The 26068-nt window shown below is 37.1% G+C and overlaps 1 protein-coding gene across 1 annotated transcript in view; it reads right to left on the bottom strand.

Annotated features, from left to right (window-relative positions):
- ipo11 (importin 11) overlaps positions 1–26068 on the bottom strand; it is a 128014-nt gene that overhangs the window by 62939 nt on the left and 39007 nt on the right. Inside the window, exons 9-16 of the mRNA XM_080893946.1 lie at positions 25950–26020; positions 25577–25769; positions 24524–24676; positions 23862–23905; positions 21811–21901; positions 19574–19621; positions 17635–17740; positions 7554–7680 (exon numbers count right to left, since the gene is read on the bottom strand). Of these exons, the coding sequence (XP_080750072.1) occupies positions 7554–7680; positions 17635–17740; positions 19574–19621; positions 21811–21901; positions 23862–23905; positions 24524–24676; positions 25577–25769; positions 25950–26020 (833 nt within the window). The remainder of the gene's footprint in view (positions 1–7553; positions 7681–17634; positions 17741–19573; positions 19622–21810; positions 21902–23861; positions 23906–24523; positions 24677–25576; positions 25770–25949; positions 26021–26068) is intronic.

Here is a 26068-nt window from a genome sequence, read left to right as displayed (position 1 = left end):
TTTGCAAGGTACCATGTTAGCCTAATAAAGGCCATCGAAGTGGCTGCTCAGCTTTCTGTATCACAGCAGCATAATCTGGCAATGAGTATGATGGCAGAAGGTTAAAGGTTAGCAAAAAAACTTAAATGCCAGTCTACTAACATGTCTCAAGCTTTAAATTCACATGCCTGTTTGGGTATATTCAGGTAAGATAACCCAGAACAGTCATAGGTCATACATCTAATGATCAGTTACAACTCTCAGGTTATTGCCTGTAAACTGACAAATGAGCACAATTTGGGTGAAGAACCCTTAGGTGATCAGTGAGAATTTGCTTAAATCTGTTACTGTAGGAGGAAAAGAAAATCTTGTGAATTATGGACAGATGGACTGTGGACACATCAGCATGGCATGAACTTATTGGTCCTTTGGCCAGATTTGCTAACCCAGATCTGAGAAATTCTTTTAATACAACAAATCAATATGTGTGATTTTGACTATTTTGTTACGGTTGGAATGTTATCGTTTTTAGCCTGCAAACATTTTTGCAAGGTCTGCATAGCAAATTTCCCCAAAAAGGTGCTTAAATTGCATTTTCCCTTCCACGATAATACAAATGGGGTTTCAAATCTGGATCACAGATCATTTCATATTCATACACTGACTGGAAAACTCAATTGGCCTCTGTCTTTCTGTTTGTGTTGTACAACACACACACACACACACACACAAAAAAGTTCTTTATGAATATGGAGCACCCCATTGATCTGATCTTGACCCTCAGATTTTCTCTCAATACTTCTTATCTTGACTAAAAAATATTGACAGTTTCACAAGCATTACCATCATCATTTATGCACATAACACAATCATTTTCAAACAACACGAGTGCGGAGTTAAATAATCTTCTTTGATTTTTAGAGTTACTCTGTTAGGGTAAAGCCAGAAAACTGCAGAAATCAAAATTTTAACGAACAAGATTTGTGTTCTCCATTCTTATGACACACACACACACACACACACACACACACACACACACACACACACACACACACACACACACACACACACTTTGCTTCCACCACGTCAGTCATATCATAATTTATCCTCCTTATTTTCATGCATATTTCTACATGTATAAAATACTGCCAAATCCAAATAAAATGTAAAATTGTTCTGTTTTTTTTAAAGGACAATAGTAAAAAGAAAAGGCGTTTGCATTTAATTTTTAATTCAGAAATCACAAATATCTATAAAATCCTGAGCCATTTTTACTGAAAATTTTGGTCTCCATTTATTCTGCCTCATCACATCATGCCAAGTCAAGGTTTTGGAATTACTGGCACCAAACCAGTGGTATGATCACACTCACACTGGCACATTTTCCTCAATTATTAATTGACTTACTCAAATAAGCAGCATAACAACTTCTCCAGCTTGTGGTGTTTATACTTTTCTAACACTATGAACAGCTCATATTTCTGAAGCACAGAAAATAAACTGATTCTCATATTATGTTTTATTTTTAAAAAATGACATGACAGCAATAACTGTAAGTAAGCATAATCTAAGGTCTGCATCTCTTTGGTAATTAACTTACAACACACACACACTTGACACTAGGCAGCAGCTTAGTCAAAATATAAGCTGTATGATATTTGTCCACTAAACAGATATGATACATTTGGCCATTTTAAATGAATACAATCATTTGTATAACAATAATAATATGGGCTAACAATATTATAAATCCATAGACAAAAATTTGAAGCATCTGTTCTATACTGAAAATACAGGTGACGAACAAAACAAATGGGAAAAAGTACATTAATGAAAGATAAATCTGAAATTCAGACAGTCTGGTTTAGACACGAAGAAAAAACACAGCCCTTCTGTCTGCATGTTCATAAAATACTGAATATGGTTTTAATAATTCCGCATACATTAACCAGCAACAAAAGGAGTATGTTGATGAAGTGGGCTCTGCAAGTGCCATCAGCACTGGCCTTGTTGGCAATTGGAATACTTATGAGTGAAACTACATTCTAATTCAACAAAGCATAGAGAAAACCATGGGTTAAAAGATGGAGATAAAATACTCAGATGGGTCTTATACAAAAACATACGTATTGTCCGACACTGTTACATGAAACATTCACTTTAAAATGTTACTGATGTTCAAAATATCTGAGGGGTTAAGAAGCCAAAAATAAAAAAATAAAAATAAAATTCATCAGATTTATGCCAACTATAAAAGTAACTGAAGGTCTAACCAGGGAAAACTTACATTTAACCAACTCAGTGAATCTGACTAAGATAAAAGTAACGTGAAAAAGCAACACCAAATCCAAAACAATCATCTGGAGTAAAATGATAATGAGCATCATCTAAAAAACCTACATGCATATTAAGTAACACAAATGCATATCCTCTTCTGGAAAATATTTCAGCCAGTGCTCACTGAAAAATTCTAAGTGTTAATTTAAAAAAAAAAATGCTGGCAGATAAGCAACAGCCATTTCCACAATTTGTAGTTACCGATGAGTTAAGTTGCTTTATAATACATCATTATAATACAAATTAATGATTAGTGTTCACATAAATACATGTATGTTGTAACGTGCGGTGGAGATGAAGCCAGCCGCGGAGATGTGCAGGTGGATAGCGAATGAGCAACAGCTTCTGACTTTCCAAAAAGTACTCATTTATTTACAATATCAAAAATAAAAGTGCTACCTCTACCACACATTACTAAAGAGCACACTAGTCCGCGTACACACGGGAGCATCCATTACAGGAGGAGTGCGAAGAAGAACAAAAAAAGGGGGTGACACCAGTCGTGAGACAGGAGGCGCCGCCATGTGGTGATACACTGCATTACAATAGCAACTGTTACAATGTGTATGTATGTGTAAAAGCTTAAGGAGTTAAAAGCTTAAACTCACCACAAGACTATTTTTAACCTTTACTAAGACTCTGTGAGTAAACAAACAAGAATGCTGCAAAAACTAGAACACCTTGAAGAAAATGAGGAGATAAAAAAAAAAAAAAAAACTGTCACAATCCAAGTAATATGCATCTGTGATTTAGCTCATGAATGCCACTGATGGATGCTAATAAAGCATGTGCATGGATGGCTGTCTCACATATAAAGCTCCCGGAGTGTGCAACACTACCACAGAAGTCTGCGGAAACTATTTAAGAGAGCATGCTTGTGATAATCAAAATGTTAATCTGATCAAGACACCGAGGGCCACTGCCTTATCACCCTTTCTAACAGTAAATGGCACCATAAATTACAAAAAAGCTCATCATATTGCATTCAGTACAATGACTGAGGCCATTAACTCATCGGGAAAGTATTACAGGTCACAGATCATGTTGTTTTGCCCCATAGACTTCTGCACAATTAGACTTCTTTATGCAACCAAATGGGCTTCCTTTTTCCATAACAATGAAGAGTTTGCTGCACTGCAGCATGAGCTCCTACATCTATCTTTTAAATACAATGCGACTATGACAAGGCGCTTCAGTCTAATTTTTGGACACAAGATGTCATAATTAAATAAGTGAATAACTTTCCAGGTTAATAAGGAAAACAGAGCAGCAACAAGGATATTAACAACTTAGATTGTTTATAAGTCTCGAGGTTTGATTAACAATTCATTCAGGTAAAGACTTTCTAATTGGCCCCGAAAGATACTGATCAGGAACTACAACATGATTAGTGAGCTGGTCAGTTATGTAAATGCAAGTTTGTACGAGGAAATGCCGCTGAAATGGTAACAGCACTGAAATTAATCTCTACTTTATATCACAAACGATTTACAAAACCCATTTACCTACACAGGGTGTAAATAAGAGTAAAATAGATAATACTGGCATGTAACTAAATTATCACATTAAGTGCGCATTCTTTTAAGTGCAATAAAAACCATCTGTGCACAACATCTGGATCAAAGCAGCCAAACGTATATAAGGTAACACCACACAAATTATGATCAAAGTTCAGGCTGGACCTTTAAAAAGCAAAAATCATTAGTGATTTCAATTAGGCTAAATTTGATATAGTGGCGCTACACATTTAGACTACCTAAGAGGCAGAACAAGACATGTCTGTTTGAACTATGACATGCTGCCTTCAAGCTACAATCACTGAAAACATTATCAAGCTATTTTTTTCCCCCTCCTGTTTTGCCAAGAATATCACTATAGCAAATTTCCTTGATCTATCATGACATCATTTTGAGGCTCACTTCACTACAACTTAAATTTTGTTTCGGTAGAACAAAGACAAATCTGAGGCCAGCAGATTGTGCGAGTGTGAGTGGTGGGGAGTTGAAACTGTTACAACTGTTTTGATATTTGTACTCCCCAAGACATCTGAGGGATTACAGCAGTGCTCATCAATTGGCATATGAGATGTGCCTTTATTAGTCAAGAAGACTGCAGGCTTTTGCACGGCATAGATTTTTAGGTTATCTAAGTGACTTATATATCATGTTTAACCTGAGTAGCGAAAGACGGTGGTGGGTTTGAAAACGATTTGCCGGGAGTCCGGTGTTCTCACCAGCTCTAGTGAGCTTTGCCCCCGGCTAGCTATCGAGCTCGTCGGGACGCTTTGGAAAATATGTGGTGTCTTGATAAACTGAGCAGATATTTGAGGTTTACACAGCTACATTCTCGCCTGAAAATATGTTAAACGTTTATTTTGTGACCCAGAAAGAATAATAAGAGTAATATTAAAACTAACTAGCTGCCGCCATTGGAAACTGAGCAGGGCAGCGCTATGAATTCTGGGATAGGTTGGGCCACAAAGTATACACCCGACCCATCCTTCAAATCTGGGGAAACGAAGGCCGCATTTGTCGGAGTCTTCAAATTTGGACAGTCTTTGTCATGTCGCTGTAACGTAATCGGCCTACAATTGCACAGGAGGATGCGGTTCCTGAATTTGGACACAGCTACGATACCGGACACTGCTTCTTCTTCTTCTCTGTTTCAGTCCGTTATTACACTCTTAAATCCTACTACTTATTCCTACGTCTTACAAAGCTTCAAACGACGCGTCGACTATTAAATTAGTCGTCGATGATTTTGATAGTCGACGTAATCGTGACTAATCGACTAATCGTGGCAGCCCTAAAGTACACACGTTTTTATTCTAAATTCTAACCTATAAAAATGACTGACAACTCCTGTTGCATGTACAGGAACGGATAGAAACACTCAGTTCCACAAAAAGTGAGCCCGTTTGAATGACATGTTCTAGATTTGTTCAGTGTCTGCTATTTGAATTGTATTTGAACCCTGAACAAACTTCTCTAAGAGCATTAAATAGTGTTTCACAACTTAATAGAAGGTTGTTGAAATTCAAATGCGCAGTACATTTTCCAGTCTACATACAGACACAAATCTATCTCTGTTAATAGTGAGTAACTATCCTATTTAGCCACCTACTGGCAAAGAAAAGTCAGCAACCTGCAATGAATTTTACTCAATATTAGAGATGGACCGATCCGATATTACGTATCGGTATCGGTCCAATACTGACCTAAATTACTGGATCGGATATCGGAGAAAACTAAAAAATGTAATCCGATCCATTAAATATCACGAAAGCACCTCACAAAACTTGCAACACGCCGTAACTCACCTCAGAACGTTAGCACGTCGGAGCAGTATGCATCACGTGATAGAGCGGCTGTGGCATGCGGGACCTGTCGGTGGTCTGGATAGCATTTGGAGCTTCGCTAGCAACCCGGCATTTCATCTCCGACAAAGTTATCCCGAGAGAAGTAAAGCAAGTGTGTAAGTCCATCTCTGAATGTTTGTAAAGCATTCCTGCGTTAAGCTTAACAAACGACTGCCTCTCCGGCTGCTACTTCAATCATGAAACTGCTTAACGATCAGCTGATCGGCTTTTCTGTCGCGAGTCCGTGTCTCTAGTTTGCTTTTGGCCCATTTTGCACCAGAAAGAGGAAACCAGCGGCTGAACAACAGCAGCACGTTTAAGCTTGATCAGCTGTTGTTAGAATTTATTTAATATTACTTTCTACTCGAGGATCTTTTCTACGTAGCTGACGGCTGGTAACTGTGCAGGGGCGGATCTAGCAAAGTTTAGCCAGGGGGGCTGATAGGGCATTAACAGGGAAAAGGGGGCACAAAGACATACTTTTCTTTCTTATTCTCATTTAAAATGTCTAGCTTTTAATAAATAATTATCTGACACCCAAAGTTTTAATTTGATGTAAAATGAATAGAAGTCAATTACTGTATATAGTAACTATTAAGTCTAATATATATATATATATATATATATATATATATATATATATATATATATATATACACCCTAGTAAGCTATAGTACTTTTTCCTTTGGGAAGGTACCATCTGTGCAGTCTGCAATTTTGTTGAAGAAAGATGTTGAATCTATTTAATATTTCTTGAAAAATAATTGATTTCTGTGCATTTTTTTTTTCACACTGCATCAAATTAAGGTTGATTACGTCGATTAAGCATCATGAGGTGGAGCGTGAGGGGTGGTTCCCTATTTTTTATTTTTTTATTTTTGTTGTTGCTGGGAGTTGGAACCCTATTAGTTAGGTTGCTTAATATTTATGCTAAGTACTCTTTAAAATACCAGAATAGGGAGGATGGTGTAGGTTTAAGTTTATTAGATTGATCAGTATTGCTGAACTATGAAATTTTTTTTTTTTTGCATACAGGTATAACAGAATAGCTTTAGTGTAGTTGTTGTTTTAAACTTGAGTATGAACTTATACAAAATGCAGCAAGATATTTAAAAAACAGTTTTGTTGATTAAAAAACACTATCGGATTCATATCGGTATCGGCAGATATCCAAATTTATGATATCGGTATCGGACATGAAAAAGTGGTATCGTGCCATCTCTACTCAATATACATGAAATGTATTTTGTATTCAACGTCATACCCCCACAACATGACAGATGATAATTGAGTGTCAGTTAATGGACACAGAAAATGATATTTAACTGCTACCTCTTGAGTGAACCAATCCCTGATCACATTTCTGGCTGTTTGGAGATTAAGTATTAAAATCTTAACTTTAATTAAAATGTTATCATATTACTAGATATAAATTATGTTAAAAGAAAACAATCAAGTGCATGAGACAGAAAGCATATCAGATGATTAAACTAATTTTACCTTACGGTGAAACTCAGTCCAAATTGGGGTTATGGTTTTGTCAAGGCCACAGCTAAATAAAAATGTTAGTGGATAGTAAAGGAAAAATTCAAAATATAAAATCTACAGTAAACAGTAAGTTGAGAAAAAAAGATGGAAAAAGCTTGTCACAAACTCTGATTACATTTGGCTTTTTTATGTAGAAAGATGGCAGCACAGTGGCTGTGGTTTCACGCTATTAAGCAGAAAACTGTGTTTGTGTAGCCAGCTGTGCACTTTCACTAACAGCCCATTTCAGTCATTATGAACTGAACAGGAGGGTTTTTTGTAAGAGAACCTGGCACTTTAATCACCAAGCACTTTTGAGTGGGGGAAAAAAAACTGTATGTAGCTGCCTTACCACCAAGTCGGGATCTTGCATGAGACTTAAGATGACCTCATAGAGTAAAGGTCGAAGGTCAGATTTGAACTTGACAGAAATCCACTGCCCTATTAGCCAGATGACTCGTCGACGAATCAACTTGTACCTGCAGGACAGAAGAAGACAAAGTAACTTTTAGCTGAAAACCTGAACAGATGACTACTCTGTGCTCTTCAATTATATCGTAATATGGAGAAATTAACCAGCTGGCGCTATAATCTTAGAACCATAATGTGAATACACAGCAGTAGTTAGCAGACCATTAAAAACTGCTGGGCCTATTCAAATAATGAAATCTGCACTGTCATTGTTTAAAGCTTATTCAGAATTGTTTCTTGTGTTGTGTTTTTTTTTTTTTATTGTTGCCTCCTGTATGCTGGAGGCTATGGCACAATTTGTGCTCTCGGGTAAATATCACTGTCACTTTATTACACCCTACAGATAAGTCTGAACTTGGAGTGTAAAGAATGTATTTGTTCAGACACATTCTACTGTATGTGCATTTGTTTAGCTGAATTCATATGAGCAAGAGACTGAAAGCCTGAGGGACAATGAATCTTGTGACTAATGACAACCTTGCATGTGTGCATTACAGTCGTGCTGATGGAGGATGATGTCAGGGATCGATGGCGGTCAAAAGGTTAATAGTGATAGCTCACCAGTCAAGGCTATTTTTTTCCAGTTTACCCACTGATGCAATAAATCGATAATATTATCATTGTTCTGAGATTCATAATAATTTTTAAAAAAGCCAAGCTACAGTGTCCCACTTCCACATATAACCAATACCTGCAACACAGAGGGGGACGATATAGTAAAACCACAACAGGGTACATATTATATCGAGTGGATACACATGGATACCACAGTGGTATGATGCTCTGGCACCCAGCAGCGATGCCATCACTCACTGGAGATACCATGAGGGGCAACAGGACGACTGGACTATGAAGCAAATCGTCAGCTCTAGTGTGTATGCACAAAACAAGCTACAAGTCTTGATCTTAAAAATAAATAAATAAATGTATAGCAAATAACATTAAATTAAAGGCCTGCTGCACAGGATCACAAAGAACTGGAGCATCAAAGAAGAATGAACAATCCATCAATGACCTTTAAAGTAAAATAGAGTTAACCAGACAAACTGGATTTTCACACGTTTTTTTGAGGCAATAACACGTGATGGTTCCAAAATGAGAAAGCAGGTATGCCAATGCCACTGGCAGTAAACAGGCAACTGGGAACATTCAACCAGCTCTCAATAAATCAAAATGCTAGCATCTCTGATCCAAAGAGAGAGTGACACTGCATGTAAATTATCCCAAGATCATCTGTTACTATCACTCACACAAGTTAAAATCTGTGGCTATTGCTAATGTTTGATGTTCTTAAAACTCTGAGAATATAGTACCTTTATCCTTTAGACTTGCATCGCTTTTCCTTTTCATGTTTGAACCCTACTTACTTTCCACCAAAACCTTAATAACGGTCCCTTCAAATCTTGGCCCCAATAAAATTTCCATATTGCTTTCAACTCTGGAATAAGTCTAAGGGCAAGCATTTAATTAACGAATAAGCACACATATGAGGCATCAACAGGCACATCCAAGAATCAACAGGCAATGACATTGGCTTTAATTAAAGAGTCTGTCTGCATCCAAAACGAGGAACCAGCCAGAAAAATTGGCAATGTGAAAGGAGATGCATGATACTCAGACCACAGATGTCAGGAAAGTTTAGAGACAAAAACTGCGACCACAGCAGCATTGCCACACAAAAATGAGACGGCATCGTGAGCCAAGATTGGTAAAGACAATTTTTTAAAATCTGCAAATGCTAATATGTATGCATTTTTTAATCTTTAATTCTGTGGCACAGGAATTTCAGCAGAGTTCAGGGCTGAATTTGAAGAGTTATGATTAACAGACAAAGAAGGAAAGTCCATGTAAGGAACACATTTCCTGATTTGGTGATGATTTATCAATGTTTGATTTTTGGCAAGTATCTGCAAAGAAATAAACAACATTTCTGTATATAAGCAATATTTTTTCTAGATCATGTTGTAGAAAACCAGTTGCAAAATGTCTTTGAGTATCCAACAAATAAATCTTTAACCTTCTCAGCATTATTTCTGACTTTGTACTGACGTGACTAACAGACTACACATTTCCAGGGCTATGTTGCATCTGTGCATGACTGGAAAAAAATACTGAATATCTGCTTCAGCAAGGGAGATTACAGGTGGTACAGTCTATTATTAGTGCAGTAGCAAAGTGGAAGAAAAGATTAGAGAAGCACATGGACAGACAGGTTGACAGAGGTATTTGTCAAAGGTCAGACATGACTCATCCATGCTAAAGCTGTTTCCTCCTCCACAACTTCACACAGCTGTCAGGAACCCTGTTCATCATTTCTGGCAAGCCCATGGGAAATCCGTGGACAGAAATGAGCCCAAAGGAATTTTACATTATTGCCGAGAAAGAAATCTTGCACAGTTCAGGCTACATAAATGTAATTTATTTCATACATTGCTGTGTGTATGTAAAACTTTATTTTCCCAATACTTAAAATTCCTAAGCAATGTAGTGTGAGACTTCCAAGTCAGAGTATGAAGAACCTTTTACACAGTGGCACAAAATAATTCCCTTTACCATTCCTGCAAAAAGCGATTCAGCCTGGATCTAAGGTTCGAGTGAACAGTTCCACATCACTGCCGTAAAGATTTAAGCACCATTTTTAGATTTTAGGACTCAAATTTAATTCACTTAGTCAATACCAAATGGAAGAGCTTGTTAGTCACAATCAGAGCTAATGCAAAAGAAACTAAAGAAAATGCAATGATATGACAAGTAGTATTAAAAAAAATAAAAAAAAATAGCTGCTGCCAGAGCTACCCCTCATCTTCAAGTAAATGCACCTTTAGTACAAATGTGAAAATCCTACATCACCTCATTTCAGCTACTGTATTCACAAGACTTTCACAAAACTTGACTTCTGGTCACCTAAAGGCCAAGGTTACGATAATCGAATGCATCCAAGGTTTTTAGTGGATGCACCTATGGAAACATTTTGAAAATCCTAGGTGTCATCTTTCTCGAGTGATCCTTTTCACAGGATTTACAGAACACTTAATCTCAACTAGTCCTAAGATTTTTAGATGTATGCCACCTCATGAGTTACTGTATTCACAAAGTTGGGTGTCCAAACTGCCTGTGATAGCACAAGACTTCACGGTTGAGGGATAAAAATGGAACCCCAATACAGGCCCAATCAGTTCAAGACTACTTGAAAAATGGCACACACACACACACAAAACATAAAAATCACATTTCGCATGGTTGGATCTTAACAACTTCCCAAGCAGAACTTCAACATGTAACTAGGAGAAATGGAAGTGAGTGAATGCTTTAAAAAAAACAAAAAAAAAAAAACACAGAAATCAAACTTCCAGGAATTGGAGTTGGATCGTCTCAGTGTCTTGACAGACAGCCAACTGGATCCTCCGGCTTAGTGCTGGTTAAAATTTTTGGGTCTTCCACTTGACTTTTCATAACCCTCAGGATCATTTAAGAAATTCCAAATGACTGCCTTGCTGCGTCCCACCTCAGCAGCAATGGTGCGCTGTGAGAGATCCTGCTTATGCAGTTCAACAACCCAACCATGTTCAAAATGGAAAAGTTTTGGGGGTTTTTGCCTTTGCCATCAGAATGTCATGACACTGTGACTACCTGACAGAAGGTAACAATAAATCCACTTTTTTGCACAGATTTGACCTTTTAAAAGCATGTGGTCATAAACTTTTGATCAGCCTGTTTCAGTTTAAGCCTGGTTTTCAATTAATTGCATGCTCAAACAAATGTTTGGTCTCCCTCCCATTTCTTCTTGTCACATGTTGAAGCTCTAATTGCAACCTTGTTAAGATCCAACCATGCAAAATGTGATTTTTTTTTATTTATTTATTTTTTTTGCCATTTTTCAAGTGGTCTTAAACTTTTGATCTGGACTTCATAATAAGCCCAGTTTTGTGAGTGCTTGTTTTCCCCAAGACTTGACCCCATGTCAACGTGTTTGTATCACAACGTGCTTGTGATACAAACCTAACAAAAATCAACCCAATGTGTCTAAAACTAGCAATAAGAGAACACCAAGACTTAAAAGGTAACAACTTTGAAAAGTCTCTTGGCTAACCAACAGATGCTTTTTACTCCAGACAGACACATCAAGCAACAAAGGGAATGTCAAAGTGCCAAAGTGTTTCACAGCCTTCTATGCTGGCAAAGCCTGGAAGCAAAATAATTGAACACAAACCATATCTGTTTAGGTTACAACAAAAGGTGTTTTTTAGGCTAGTCCAAGTAAATACCACAAAAAAAAAAGCTCTCAGCTATGTCCAAATACAAGTCATGTGTTAGTTCTGAATATGTATGAGCTTCAAGATGCCTCACTATCTCCTCTGTTCTTGTCAGGCACGCTGTCCCGTCACAGGTAAGACAGCTGTTTTGGCTTAGGCAGAAAAGGGAGGAAAATAGTGACAGCAAGTTAAAAATTAAAGTACTGTTTCTCATGAGGGTGACTGTACACAATGTGCATCTGTGTAGTCATTATGCCAAATACTGACAAACAACTCACTGGCTGCCTGAGGCTCAGCCATAGGTGTAAGCCACACACAGCAGCTTTGCTGACAGATTTGGGTGCGAATACATGCACTGTTACTACTTCACACCAAGTGATACAAGCAGACTTATCCAGGGCCTAAACTTATCATGAAACCTGCAAACTGCAAGAGGTGCAAGGGCCTTGTAAGAAAAAATACATAATAAAAAAAAATTAAAAAAAAAAAAAAACGCAAGCTAGCAAATAAACATCTACATAGCTTCTACTGGATGAGCGGCTCAGAAGCATTAGATGGAGGGTGATTTGAATGCAAATTATATTCAAGTTGTTTTTAAGTCTTGTAAGTAACTCAGATCTCAGTTGTAAACACCATGAACTGTAGACTTTAAGTTTGCATTCTTAGGCAACACTTTGCTAAACGGTTAGGGACCCACAGCCCTGAAATGCTGATTTGTTTTAAAATGGAAAAAAAAGTTTGGCAGATTTCTGATCTAAAGAATATATTCAACCCTAAAGAAACAACTCAAGATGATAAGTGGCACAGAAACTGTATCCAAGCAGGAAACAGAAAATCCTGTGAGTGAAAGGACTTTGCCAAAGACATTATCATTGCAATAGCTGAATCAATGTTATTTGCAAGAAACGGGTTTTTCTTGCATTAATAACAATTATACCTGTCACCTGAACATATTACTGTGGATCTCTGGGATTCTATTATGTGTGAAAATGTGAGATCACAATATGTACGCCATATTAAACACTCCAACCGTGAATACCCAAAGGGCCAAGGAAGGCAGACAGTGCAGCATCTGGGAATGTTCTGGTAACAGTGACAAATGTGCATCGAGCAAGTGTGTCAGCCAGAAAACCTGCTTTGAATGTGACGTCTGCAAATACCAAACAGGTATTGTCCCCTCTGCTTCTTTCTTCCTACTGACACTGCCAAGTTAGAGAGCTATTTTAACTATTCTGATGCTGTGCTTTATTTGTTGCTAGTAGTGGCTGGTGTGTGTGTGTGTGTGTACTGCCCTAATCTCTTTACATACTCAAATTATCACAAGATGTAAGGCCCCCGCTTAAATAAATGGATACATTTTAAAGTTTTTAGATGTTTAGGTTAGGTCAAGCATGCTGATTAAAATTGAGCAAGTACATGTTATGGCTGGTTAAAGTTTCGCCCAAGCATTCATAAGATGAACTGCAACACAGTTCGGTGAAACCAAACCCTCTATTTCCTAACGAGTCCCTTTCCCCGTCTAATTACTTTACACCAAATAAAGTGTATGAAGCTACTAAAATGAAAAAGTGAGTTCTAAGTAGGGCTGCCACGATTAGTCGACTAGTCACGATTACGTCGACAACTAATTTAATAGTCGACGCGTCATTTGAAGCTTTGTAGGATTTTCTGAGATTAAAGTTATCGTTTTTACACAGCCGAATAAACGTCAAGCAGACAACTGATTATCAGAAGTGTGAGATGCTCGAGAATATACTCCGGTGTCCTGTTATATTTTAGATAGCAAGGAGTTTATTAAACTTCACCGAAACAATCTGCAAATTTCATTAAAATTTAATAAACTATCATCTTGTCTTCATTTTTAGTTAGCACATACCTTAAACACTTAAAGCTGTAAGCTAATGATAGTTATATAAGAGCTGATGCATGCTGGTGCAATAAGCTGTACGTTTTACGTCCAATGGATGCATGATCTGATTAGTCGACTAATCGCAAAAATAATCGGTGACTAGTCGACTATCAGAATAATCGTTTGTGCCAGCCCTAGTTCTAAGTGGCATGAAAAACACAGAAATATGACAGTGATGGAAAAACTTTGCTCAACTGGCTAGGTGTTGCTATTCAGGGAAGAAAAATGGTATCCTACACAATAGTGTAAACCTGCATGGAAATCAGAACAGAAGATGATCTAAGAACCTTAGACTTTAATTGCTTGTTTTTGTATACTCGGTCACTAGGAGGAAAAACCCCTTAGTTTAGCAAATAAAGTGATTATTATCATTTCCATAAGCACAAACATGTAATTAGTAACAATATCAAGTATTAAATATAGTAATAATCATATCAAAAATTGTAGCAATACAGTTCTTTAACAGAAAGGACTATTAGAACATTTTAAAGGTGTGATACGTTCAAAAATGTCACAAATCACAGAAAGTTGAACAAAGCAGAGATAAGTCAGGTGGCACAGGCCACTACAAGTAATTACAAGTCTACAATAGAACACTTCATGATCTGGACCCCACAATTCAGCAGTATCAAATCCACCTACACACCTTTGGGGTGAACTTCAAAGCAGCATCAGTAAAAAAAAGAACTTCCACTTATAAACCTTGGGGAGCTGTGCAAAGCACTAATGTTTGCTTGGTTAGCTTTGATACCAAGAGCACGACGGCTCTGTGGTTCAGTAAGTGCCACAAGGGTGACAACTCTTTCAAATGTGGGCCTTTACTGTATGGAACAGCGACTTTCAACTTTATAGCCACGGAGTGCATATATAGATACACTATATAAAATGAGTAGTTCAGATCCACTGTATATCAAAAAACCTGCGGATCACACATATTTGGAAGTTTAAAGTGTTTGGATTGCAGTCATAATAAAGTGTTCTGAATATACAGCTTTAACATCAGGTGGCTTTAGATCAACTAGGCAGGAACGTGTGCATACGTGTGTGGGAGGGGGGTTAGCGGGCTGTGATAAGGCAGGTTACAAACAGCAAGTTAATTGCAGTAACATTACACAAGTGTATTCTTATTTGTAGTACACCCCACTGAGAGCTGAGAAATAAATACTACATTGCAACTTGAAAAACAAGATAATATACTGACAGTGTAAAGACAAGCATCACGAAGATGAAGTCCTTTAACAGATGTAGGCAGTCATGCATGAGCACTTGAAAACAGAAACCTCTGACTGCTACAGAGAAAAACTCCACACACCAAGGGAGATCATCAAGCATGTCCCTTTTTAAACCATCCATGATGAATACACATTCCCAACTTCAGAAGCCCCATCAAAGTACTGTGGGAACCATGTGACAGCAACACAGCTTCATTTGCACACCACAACAGAGAAATCAATGAGAGTTGAAAAGTTTATCTGCTGTCCTGGATGTAACTAACCTTGGCTTTGCTGAATCCGAGTACAGCTCAAGGATATGTTTTATATGACTTGCTTTGTTTTGGTGGACCACGAGTCGGAATATTGACTGACTGATTGATAAGGCCAGTGTCTTTTTATGATCACATTTTTACTGAGAAGATAAAAGACAATATTGAATTTTATATTGTAAGCAATGAACAGGCTGTTCCACTGTGTGCCACTCTTTCACCATCATCATGAAACATTGAAAGTATTTTATTTTAAAAACAAATACAAAGACACATTTTGTAAAATTTATGACACACATTGAGTGTCATGCTTCTTTGAGTAGCCATACTGCAGTGTCTACTGCTTTGATTGTGCATTCACACAGTAGTGCAAAAAGAACTCCGAGACTCATTGCTTCACCACTTCCCAGCAACTGAGGAGCACCACATATGACATGTTTCCAGAGTTTTAGCCGAAAGGGAATTTCTTACTGGCTTCTAATTACTGTTCTACTTTGCAGTTTTAATTTCAATTTGTCACTTGCATCAATTTTAATGCCTCTACACTAGCAACAGCCGTAGCTTCAGGCACTGAGTTTTCAGATTCAAGTTGTGTCTCTCTTTCGCCCCTATCGCTCTCTAGCTCCATTAATTTTATCCACACCCTTTATTGGGACGGCCATGGATAAAATTCTTAAAATTTGGAAGAAACATTCAAGTGGATTAAAAGATGGCCACTGTGGCCTTGCAAAAAATGTTTTGGACCACAACTCAAGAATTTATATGCCAATTGTGATCAAATATGACACAGAGTCTATCAGGTAAAACTCATGCCATGCCCAAAAGGTCAGAGGTCTAACGTTCTTTGACAGAATCTTGTGCATAATTATTTTATAATCATCAATAAATAAAATGTAAGAATTTTGATGATATTTCACATTTGGTCAGATGATGAACTGTAATCTTTGTTAAGATGCAACCTGTGTGTTTTCTGGTTGGTGCAGTAATTCAAATAGTCTTCGACTAACACCATTAATGTGTGTATTTGCATGAGTGCACAAAAAATTGAGAAAAATTGAGAGCTGGCATTTGACTACATAATGGATTTTGGGTTTGTTTTTTTTTTAATCATCTTCAGTGTTTTTCCCAGGAGTCTCAAAATTTAAAACCCTCCCTTAGAGTAAAACTGCATTCTGTATTGTTTCTTTATAGACTGGATTAAGCTTTAAAAAGAGATTAAACCCCAGGTAAAAGTGGAGGGGTTATCTGCACTTGCATAGCCTGGAGGAAGAATCAGTGCGACATCAAATACCATGCACTGTGACGTCAGCACCAACCCTCGGTGACCAACCTTCTGAGTGCTGCTTTGATTGTGATTGTGTGTGTGTGTGTGTGTGTGTGTGTGTGTGTGTGTGTGTGTGTGTGTCACTTCCATTGTCCTTCATCTCCACACCATCTCACCTCTGGTCAGTGTCTCCCTTTTCTAACACCTTTTAAATCCATCCATGTAGCAACTCATTGTAACTTTAGCTGACTGCCTGTAGAGCCCTTAAAGAGTTCTTTCACAGTTTAAACAAAGTTTTTCTATTGAGTGCTGCTGATGTCCGCATTTGTCTGCTGCTTGTAAAGTGATGTGAAAACTAGCAGTATTTTTTAACATAACCATGACGGAAAAAACACCCCAAGTATTTGTTACTTATGAGCTTTTTTGTATGCATTCAATGTGCTACAGGCTGTGAGAAAGCTGGAGAGGTTAATAGTCAATTAACTTGAGTACACTGGAAGGAGTGTTAAATATGCAACATAACAGACATTGAAACTGAGCTTGCATACAGTAAAACACCGATTACAAAAGAACTGCTAAGCTGCTTCACTATTATCATTTCAACCCTGAATGAGACCGATGTGGTCAAATGAGACATGTTCAAAAAAGGTAAGTATCCCCCCTCCGAGCCCCCCCCCCAAAAAAATATAAATTAATAATAATAATAATAATAATAATAACATTCCTTTTAATAATTCAGTAACCATGTCATACAAAAATAAAATCCTTACAGAAGGCTAATAAATTACTTAGATGTGGTATATTTACCTCTGTGAGGCCATTAGTGATTTAGGCCAAAAAATAATTTTATTGTTTAATGTTATCTAACCAGTAATAATTAGAGTGAAATTCCAAAAACTCATTTCACGGTCAAGTGGTCAACCTTTTCTAATTTAGTTAGATCTGGCTTTTTTTTTTTTTCATTAGTGCGTGCTTTAATATTAAAATTAATTTTTTTTAAAAAAAAGAAGAAACAATTAAAAATAGAATATTTAGAGAAGACAAAAAGAATACCTGTGATGGCTGACTTGCAACTCTCCAAGAAGCTGATTCTTGAACCACTGGTCAAAGTCCACATTGTCAAACAGTTCATAAGCTGCTAATCCCACTGCATTGTATACTGCAGAGAAAAAAGTTACACTGGTTACAATATTCACAATACGACTGACATGTTTCCCCTACAACAGGGGTGTCAAACTCAAATACACAGTGGGCCAAAATTCAAATCTGGAACAAAGTCGCGGGCTAACATTAATATTTATTGAAAAAAAAAATCTTCCTCCAGATTTAAGAATGAATCTTTTCTTATAGACTCGAACACGTTTTGCTGAAAAACTGAATATGGAACAAGCAAAGCTTAATACTAAACAATATATATATATTAGCTGTATAATACCAGTAGGCCAGCTCTAATAGTCATTTGGTACGGCTTCGCCGGCCAAATGTAATTAGGCTGCGGGCCAAATTTGGCCCGCGGGCCAGAGTTTGACACCTATGCCCTACAAGAACCTTTTCATTTAACCATTGGTTAAATGCTTGTGCAACACATGCACAGCAGCACAGACAAACAGCTCTTGAGGCTCTTTGACGCAAGTGAAAACGCAAAATTTGATAAATTAAACTGCAGGGGACCATCACAAAAATGTAACTTCATCCAACTTAACATGGACATTTTAAAGAAGCGAATAAAAGCAAAATGGTTAAAGCTAAAGCTACAGAGCTCAGAGCCAGTCAGGCTCTGCCGGCCTTGACCAAGCTTGAGATGTTATTAGCAAACTTGAAAACTGGTAAGGTAAAACATGTCAGATAAATGCCGGTGTAGAGTCATTTGGGGTTACTGGAATGTAGCTGTGGTTTCCAACAAATTAATGCTTGTTGTGAAGCTTTCATTCTGCTAACAGTAGGCTGAATATGCTTCAAATATGCAGGCAAATATTAACATACAAAACAACAAAACAAAAAAAGAGTACATGTTATAGAAACATAGACATTATAATAATGATACTATAGGTTATGCTTCAGGCAGAAATTGGTGTAATGGTGACTAAAGGGCAGGGATGGCTCAGTAGGTAAAGTGGTCACCCCATGATCGGAAGGTCGGGGGTTCGAATCCACTGAACGGCTACCCTGAGGTACCCCTGAGCAAGGTACCGTCCCTACACACTGCTCCCCGGGCGCCTGCTTAGTGGCTGCCCACTGCTTCACTGAGTGAATGGGTCAAATGCAGAGAAAAACAAGTAATTTCCCCATGGGGATCAATAAAGTATCCATTATTATTATTATTATTATTATTAAAATGAAGAAGAGTGCAATAAAAGAATAAAATAAAAGATGATTAGAAAAAGAGTGACAGAATGAGAATATAATATAATATAAAAAGGGATAAAAGAACACACAATACAAGAAATAGTGGCTGTTACTATTTATAATTTATCTTCAGAAGTAATGAATTTTGAAATGGCAAAAAGCAGAGAACAGGACTGATAAAAAACAAAACAAAACGAAGAGAGACTGATCCGATTTACGGAAAAAGAAACAGACTTTTTCCATTATTTTAATTCTCTTGTATTATGTAAGGCTGAATATGGGGCAACTTGTGAAACAAAGAGCAAAACCATAAACCAGCAAAAACAAGGGAAATATAATCATTTAGGTGTCTATGATCAGTTTCAGAGGAGTTTAACACTTTAGATACATATTCTGTCATTTATTTTGAGAAAAACCAGGACTAATGATATGATGTACAGATGGACAGTGGAGTGGTGCAAAAGTAGCAATCTTATATTTTACTACTGACAAGGGAGGGACGTCTCAATAGGCAGCTAAGAGCTCTTTGGAATTGGTCTTTTTTGTTGGGGAAGATTTTTGTGTTAGAACAGTCAAACTCTGATACTCCCAGCATGACAGAGCAATAATTACAATGGAGTAAAAAGTACGTGAGCTTTTGACTGACCTGCATCCTTCATTAGCAACTGAACAGAGTCTTCCACATTGGTTGGGCCTGAAAAGACACAAATATACACTGGATTTAATTTCAGTAACAAGGCAGAATCAATAAAATTAGCAATATAGCAGCATATCTATTGTCCCAGTATTGCTCTTTGACAGCGGAATGTATGTAAGGTATGTAACTGACAACTGGAAATTAAACAGGCACGTCACATCGGTCTTGCTTAAGCCATTTTGATGGGCTGTTCTTGCTCTCTAGTTGTATACTCAGGTTTCAAAATCAATAGATGTCTTCTTTCAACCATAGAATTACCCAAACTGGTGTTTTCCTTGCTCCAGCAAAACCAATTTCCACTCTGACACTTAAAATGAAAAGTAGCTCGAGAGACAGGGCAGAAGTGGACCTTGTAATCCACCCAAGCGAGCAATAGCACGACCAATTCAGCAACAGAACAAGAGCTACACACCAGTACCCCCATGAGATGAGGAGCAGTGTGCCAAATTTGCGTGTGTACATGACCGAGAGTTTAGAAAGGTGGACGTAATGACAGCCAATAGCAGAGTTCATACTGACTGTTAAGCTTAAATATTGAACTAAATCTGTGTTTCATCAACAGATGTGAATAGACTTGTTTGTACTATGCAAACTGCCTCAGACCATGTGTATGAGCAAATAATATATACTTATTTATGTTTCCAGACTGATGTCACCTAAAATTTGGTCAAAAGTAAGAATATTAATATTTATTATTATATTATTATAAAGACTAAAAATATCTTCTTCCCATCAGCCATCGGGCTACTCAACACCCACAATAAACTCCAAGCTGTCACTAAACACTGCCGATACTTGGGTGGGGATACAAAAAACCATGTCAAGTAATATAAATATTCATATGAAAGGGCACGGAGAAAGCTCTACAACAGACATTTTATTTTTTCAATGCAATGCCCAATCACGTCACAAAGATACCATAACAGGCCTACATCATGTTGTAATATAAAGATTATAAAAATTTTAGTATAGCCCTTGCCCTTTGAGGGGAATTACGTTTTTTTGTCTTCATCCTATTCTTATGTTAAATGTATGAAAATTATTAAAAACACTTCATGATGTCATTTATCACTTGTCACTCTAGTTTCAGTTACAGCAGTGAGTTTCTTATCTTGACTGATACATGAGCCATACCTTCACCTGCTCCCTTCATACTCTTTTGGTCTACCTGGTAGCCCCCCCCCTGCACAAACTTTGATGTCAAACCTTTTTTTTTTGTGCCTTCAATATCAGCCACAGTGCATGTCTCAGGGGATACAGAACTCATCTCCTCTGTTACTGGAGCCTGAGCCTTGCTTTTTTCTTTCCCATTTTTACCATTGTCATTTCAGAGGAAACACGGTGGACAGTTGAACCTTCTCTGGCACTATTTTTTAATCTTTTTATTTTTTTTGTCAGAAATTCTCCTGCACAGAACGTTCCAAAGTTAATGTTTCTTTATCTAGAGAAATGGAGGTGTTGCAGATTGTGAGCCAATCGCTAATATAAGCAGTGCAGTAAGAACAAACTCCAGAATATTCCATGAATCTGATGGTAGTTTTGTGTGTTTACTTTTTCTTCCACACTTTAAGTAAAATTTATATGCAAATATTAGTGACTCAGGGCCAATTTCTCTACTTACAGCTGCATGAGTAAGGGAATATACTGTAGCTGAACAGACGTATTCAACACAGTCTTTACACAAGTATAACTTCTTATGCAAACTTCTTAAATTAAAAAAATAAATCACTTATTTTGTAAAAAAGTTGAAATTAAGATTACTTGGCACAAAAATTATTGTTAAAAAAAATTCTTAAAGTTTGTGTTTTGTTTCTGTGATACTTGCACTTTTTTCCCCTAAAAAGGACCTCCTGGGATATGAATTGTCACATATTGGTGGGAGAAGTTGCACGTTGTTGGTTTCATTTTTGCCTTTTCTATTGTTTGTTTTAGTTTTTTAAGGTTAATAACCAAAAAAACCCACTGTTCACCACAATCAGGCTACAAAATGATTTGTACAAACAGCCTCTAAAATGATGATAAACTGAATCTATTTATGCATTATAAAGATGTATGAGTGTGTTATTTTTAGCTAAATGTGTCCAATTGACTGGCTCCTGCCTATACAGTTTTCATTGCCAAGGTGTTAAAAATTCACTGGAATGAAATTAGACTATGTGATTTGTAGGTATAATGCTTAAACTGACCCTGGAGATTCTGAACCATATCCAGCAGCACTGGTGTCAGGGTCTGGCTGTAGTTGTGGAAGATATCCAGGAACAGTACTTCTGTGCAGGGCTAAATACAGAAATAAGTTAGAACAAATAAAAATAGAGACAGGTAGTTGACAGAATATTAACACATGCAGCATCACATTTAGCGCAAGTCATTACAGTTACTTTTTATAGGATCACAATTCTTTAGTCTCAACAGCACGTTGGGTTCTGCTGGGCATTTAGAGGTGGGATAAGGTGAGGAGTGCAGCTATCGCATTAATATTTGATAAGGACAAAAACAAAAGTCATACAAAAAGGTGCGACAAAAATAAATAAACAATACATTGTGTTCCCAGTTCAATAGAAATGCAATCAATATAACACTGTTAGGAGATTTTTGTGGGTGTTTATGCTCAATAAAGAAACGGCCTAGACAACTTCATTAGTTTACTGGGTTAGAAAAAGCATATTAAAAAGGTGTAAGAAAGAGGTCATGGTCTGTGCCGTTTGTGAAAACATCCCATTTGCCACAATATCAGTGAGAGCTTATATACTGGTAGCATAACCGGTCCTCTTACACGGTACTTCAATCAGCTTCATGAGAATAGGACAAACAGAACAGATTCTAACTGATACAGAAACGATCCGTCCTGAGGTTCACAATATGCTAAAAAGCTGTTCAAATGCGTTTTGAGAAAAGAACAAGTCTGCCACTAAGCTTAGTGGTTGCTTATTTTAGCCTATATTTACATGCACAATTTTTAAAAGTAAGTGTTCTACTTGGAAAGCAGCAAACTCTTTTGTTCATTAAAAAAACAAAAGTTTTAAATTACATATGAATCCATTGTAAATCAGCAGTTGCAGCATACATTTGTGGATCCTGAGGCTATGAGCGTATCTGTGGCAATTTTAAAACTTCTCTCAAAAACAGAAAAGCTTCATAATTAATTGCCATGCACATGTATGAATTGATGTGTGAATTCAGAAGTTACTAGATTCCAACATATATAAATAAAATCATCCTCTAAGGCATTCAGTTTTATAGCGCTGCATTTTAAACAAAAAAAAAAAAAAAAATCAGAATCACCGATGCATTAAAAGGTATGGAAATTCACAAAATTGTTGTTTTCTAGAAAAATTCAAAACTGAAGTAATTAGATGTTTAATAAGTTCTTAGACCATAATGCCACTTTTCTTCTGCTGCTGCATGCCTTAAATGCATAAAAACTTGTACAAGGCTTAGAGTTCACTGAAAGAATGTGTTACTGTACTTCAAAGAAACAGCAGGGCAGACATTTGTCATCTGAAGTGATGAAAGTAAGTGGAATGGGGCACAACACAGGAGAGGGATAGAGAAGAAATAGGACCATGGATAAAAGATTATGTCATGCATCAGCAACAGCCTCTAAAACTAACTAGACTCATGACAACCTTTAAAACTCCAGGCGCCACTAAATGTTTTATGATGCTGCCATGTATACAGTCAACCACCACAGAACTGCACAGCATTTCTGAAAATACAGCACACATAGAAATATGTAACAATACCGCTGCAATTAACTTTAATGAAACTGGCTGTTATGATCATTTAAATCTACATTTTTATGATCGTAAAGACAGACATAATTGATTTCTGTCTGTTCTCGACATTCAGTTTTACCCAAAAACACAGGGGATCGATTTATTTTTGCTTTATTAATTCCTCTAATGCTTATTTTTTTGTATGATGAGGCAAATATTTAATTTCCTTCTTTTGAGCATAAGATCGAACAGACTGTTCTTCCATACCAACTCAGTGTGCTATATATGTAACAGTTCAAAGTACTGGTACTCATATAGCACTTTCCTATTCTAACTGAGCACTCAAAGCAAAGCAAAACATTCACCTATCCATAAACGCTCATGAACGTACTGGTAGAGGGGACTGAATCACTGATCTTCTGATTAGTGGATGACCTGGTCTACCCTCCTGAGCCACAGCTACCCTATTAATTTACAATTTCTCTGCACATATATATAGATGCATATAAAAATATACTTACCCGCAGACTGTATTTCCAAGAGTCACCACCTGTCTCTTCCACAGCTGAAACAGTTACAAAAAATAATTATCTGTTAGAAAATGTTGATTAGGAGGTGATGGCTGACACTGCACAACAGAAACATCATATATATTATGACAAAGCCCTGAAATTGCAAGTGTGTTTTCTCACACACACTCTAATATGTGGCTCTGACTGACTATAAAATTGGATTCAAATGTCAACAGACTGAACTCCCACACTGGGCCCTTGTGGTTTTAGCTTTATGAAGTGTTATGTCTGAGTGGTCAGTGTCATTACATAAAGCCTGTGAGGACACTATGATGTTTTGAAAATATAGCAAGATCTCAAATGCTGCCTATAACTACAAACGCGCACCAAGAGCTATACCCTATAAATTATGTCAATTGACAGTTTTAAGGAGAATCAAAAATACGTATTATAAATCACAAAATATTGATTTAAATTGCTTTAAATCTGCAAACTGTCCAATTTATGGATGAAGGGTATTAATATAATATGGTCATATGATGGTAGCAATCATTTACCTAATGCTGTAGATTCTCCCTAATACATCAAAATTTAAAATACACAAAAAAAACAGACATTGCAAAATCCATACAAGTTCAAATTTGCGAGCATATTTGTAGATGTGATATTACCAAAGCTCTCAGGGTCCTCTTCCCACATTGCTAGCTCTTCCTCTGTGAGAAGGAAGTAGTGTGAGACAAGCCGACGTCCAATCTCTGTCAGTGTGGGGTGGGTGAAGAATGCCGTCTTGATTTTGTGAGCTTCCAGGCTCTCTGGTTTACTGTCTGAAGGATGGAGAAATACAACAATAAATAAAGGAAAAAGACAACATTTCAGTCGTAAGTCATCACAAACACAGACACTTTTCTTCAAAATATTGTTACTTAATACAATACAAACATTGTATTATAGCAGTAGTGTTGCTACAGACATTTAGTACGTAAGATTCCTAAATATAAATAAGGACTGCAAGGCAAAATCTCTTAATTTTAGGCAACGAGCAGCTGAAGTAATCCTCAAGTGTGACTCATTTTTGCTGTCTGCTCATTAACTTCAAAATCATAATTCATTTTAATAGTGTTTCTGGTAAAAAGAAAAAGAAAAAAAATCTGCTCTGTTGCTCATTTTCTATTTTGTATTAATTGTGCATGATTTAAGGTTACAGTACAAGAAGAAAATTAAACAGCCCTTTAACTTCCTCATTTATCTTCTCTGTTATAGGAAAGCAAACCTGAAGTCATGACCAACTCTGACACAACAACACAGTCAGATATTCGAATGAAACCCAGAACCTTGGATTGTTAGAATGGGAAAGTTCTCGAGTAAGGAACCCCAGAGATTATGCTAGCTGACACAAGAAAGGCCAACTGCTGTGCCATTTGCTAATGAAGCACTAGAAACCTCAGACAGCTTGGGAAAAGAAAAAAGAAAAGAAAAAATACATGGAGCTGCGATAAAGTACAGTGACACCGATGGCGTTATAGCCCTGTGCTATTGAAACTCGCTGTCAGTGATGCGTATTCAAGGGCTTGTGGCATTTCTGCTGACTTTTAAATCACAAACCTAAAATGAAATGTTTATTACCTACAGAGAGCATCATTTTCATTTTTAGTATTATCACGTATATTTTTCAGTTATTCTCCAACCCTTCAGACTCCTCTTTCCCCGAGACACTCACAACTTACCATCAATGTTCTTGGCGGGTTTGTAGGCATCATTCTTTACAATCATCTTGATGAGGTTCATGCACTGAACAATAAAACGTTCAAAGGTCACTCCCTCTCCTGCAGGCGTGAACACGTAGGTAACAGCAAACTCCAGGGAACGCTGGATTAGCGGTATAAATGCGCATGGATGGTATTCCAGGAAATCCAACAACTACGTGAGAGGAAGGGGTAGACAGAACACAAGGACAGATACATAAAAACAGTGGTAAATTTAAATATTTTAAAGAAGAAGCTATAACAGGCCAGCCTCAGAGGCAGAATGCACAACCTATTCATGAACAACTAATGCAGTCATTTATATCATCATAAATTAATAGACGGGTCAACTCACAACTTTAGTGTACAAAATGATGGTCTTTTCCAGCTTTTCTCTGCATGTGCTGTCTGAACCAACCTGGCGACCTGATATAAAACAATCACATAGCTTTGTTACTTAAAGCAGTATTACAC

Source organism: Rhamphochromis sp. 'chilingali' (assembly GCF_963969265.1).
Source record: "Rhamphochromis sp. 'chilingali' genome assembly, chromosome: 10".
Taxonomy (NCBI): domain Eukaryota; kingdom Metazoa; phylum Chordata; class Actinopteri; order Cichliformes; family Cichlidae; genus Rhamphochromis; species Rhamphochromis sp. 'chilingali'.
This window is presented reverse-complemented; position numbering and strand designations above follow the sequence as displayed.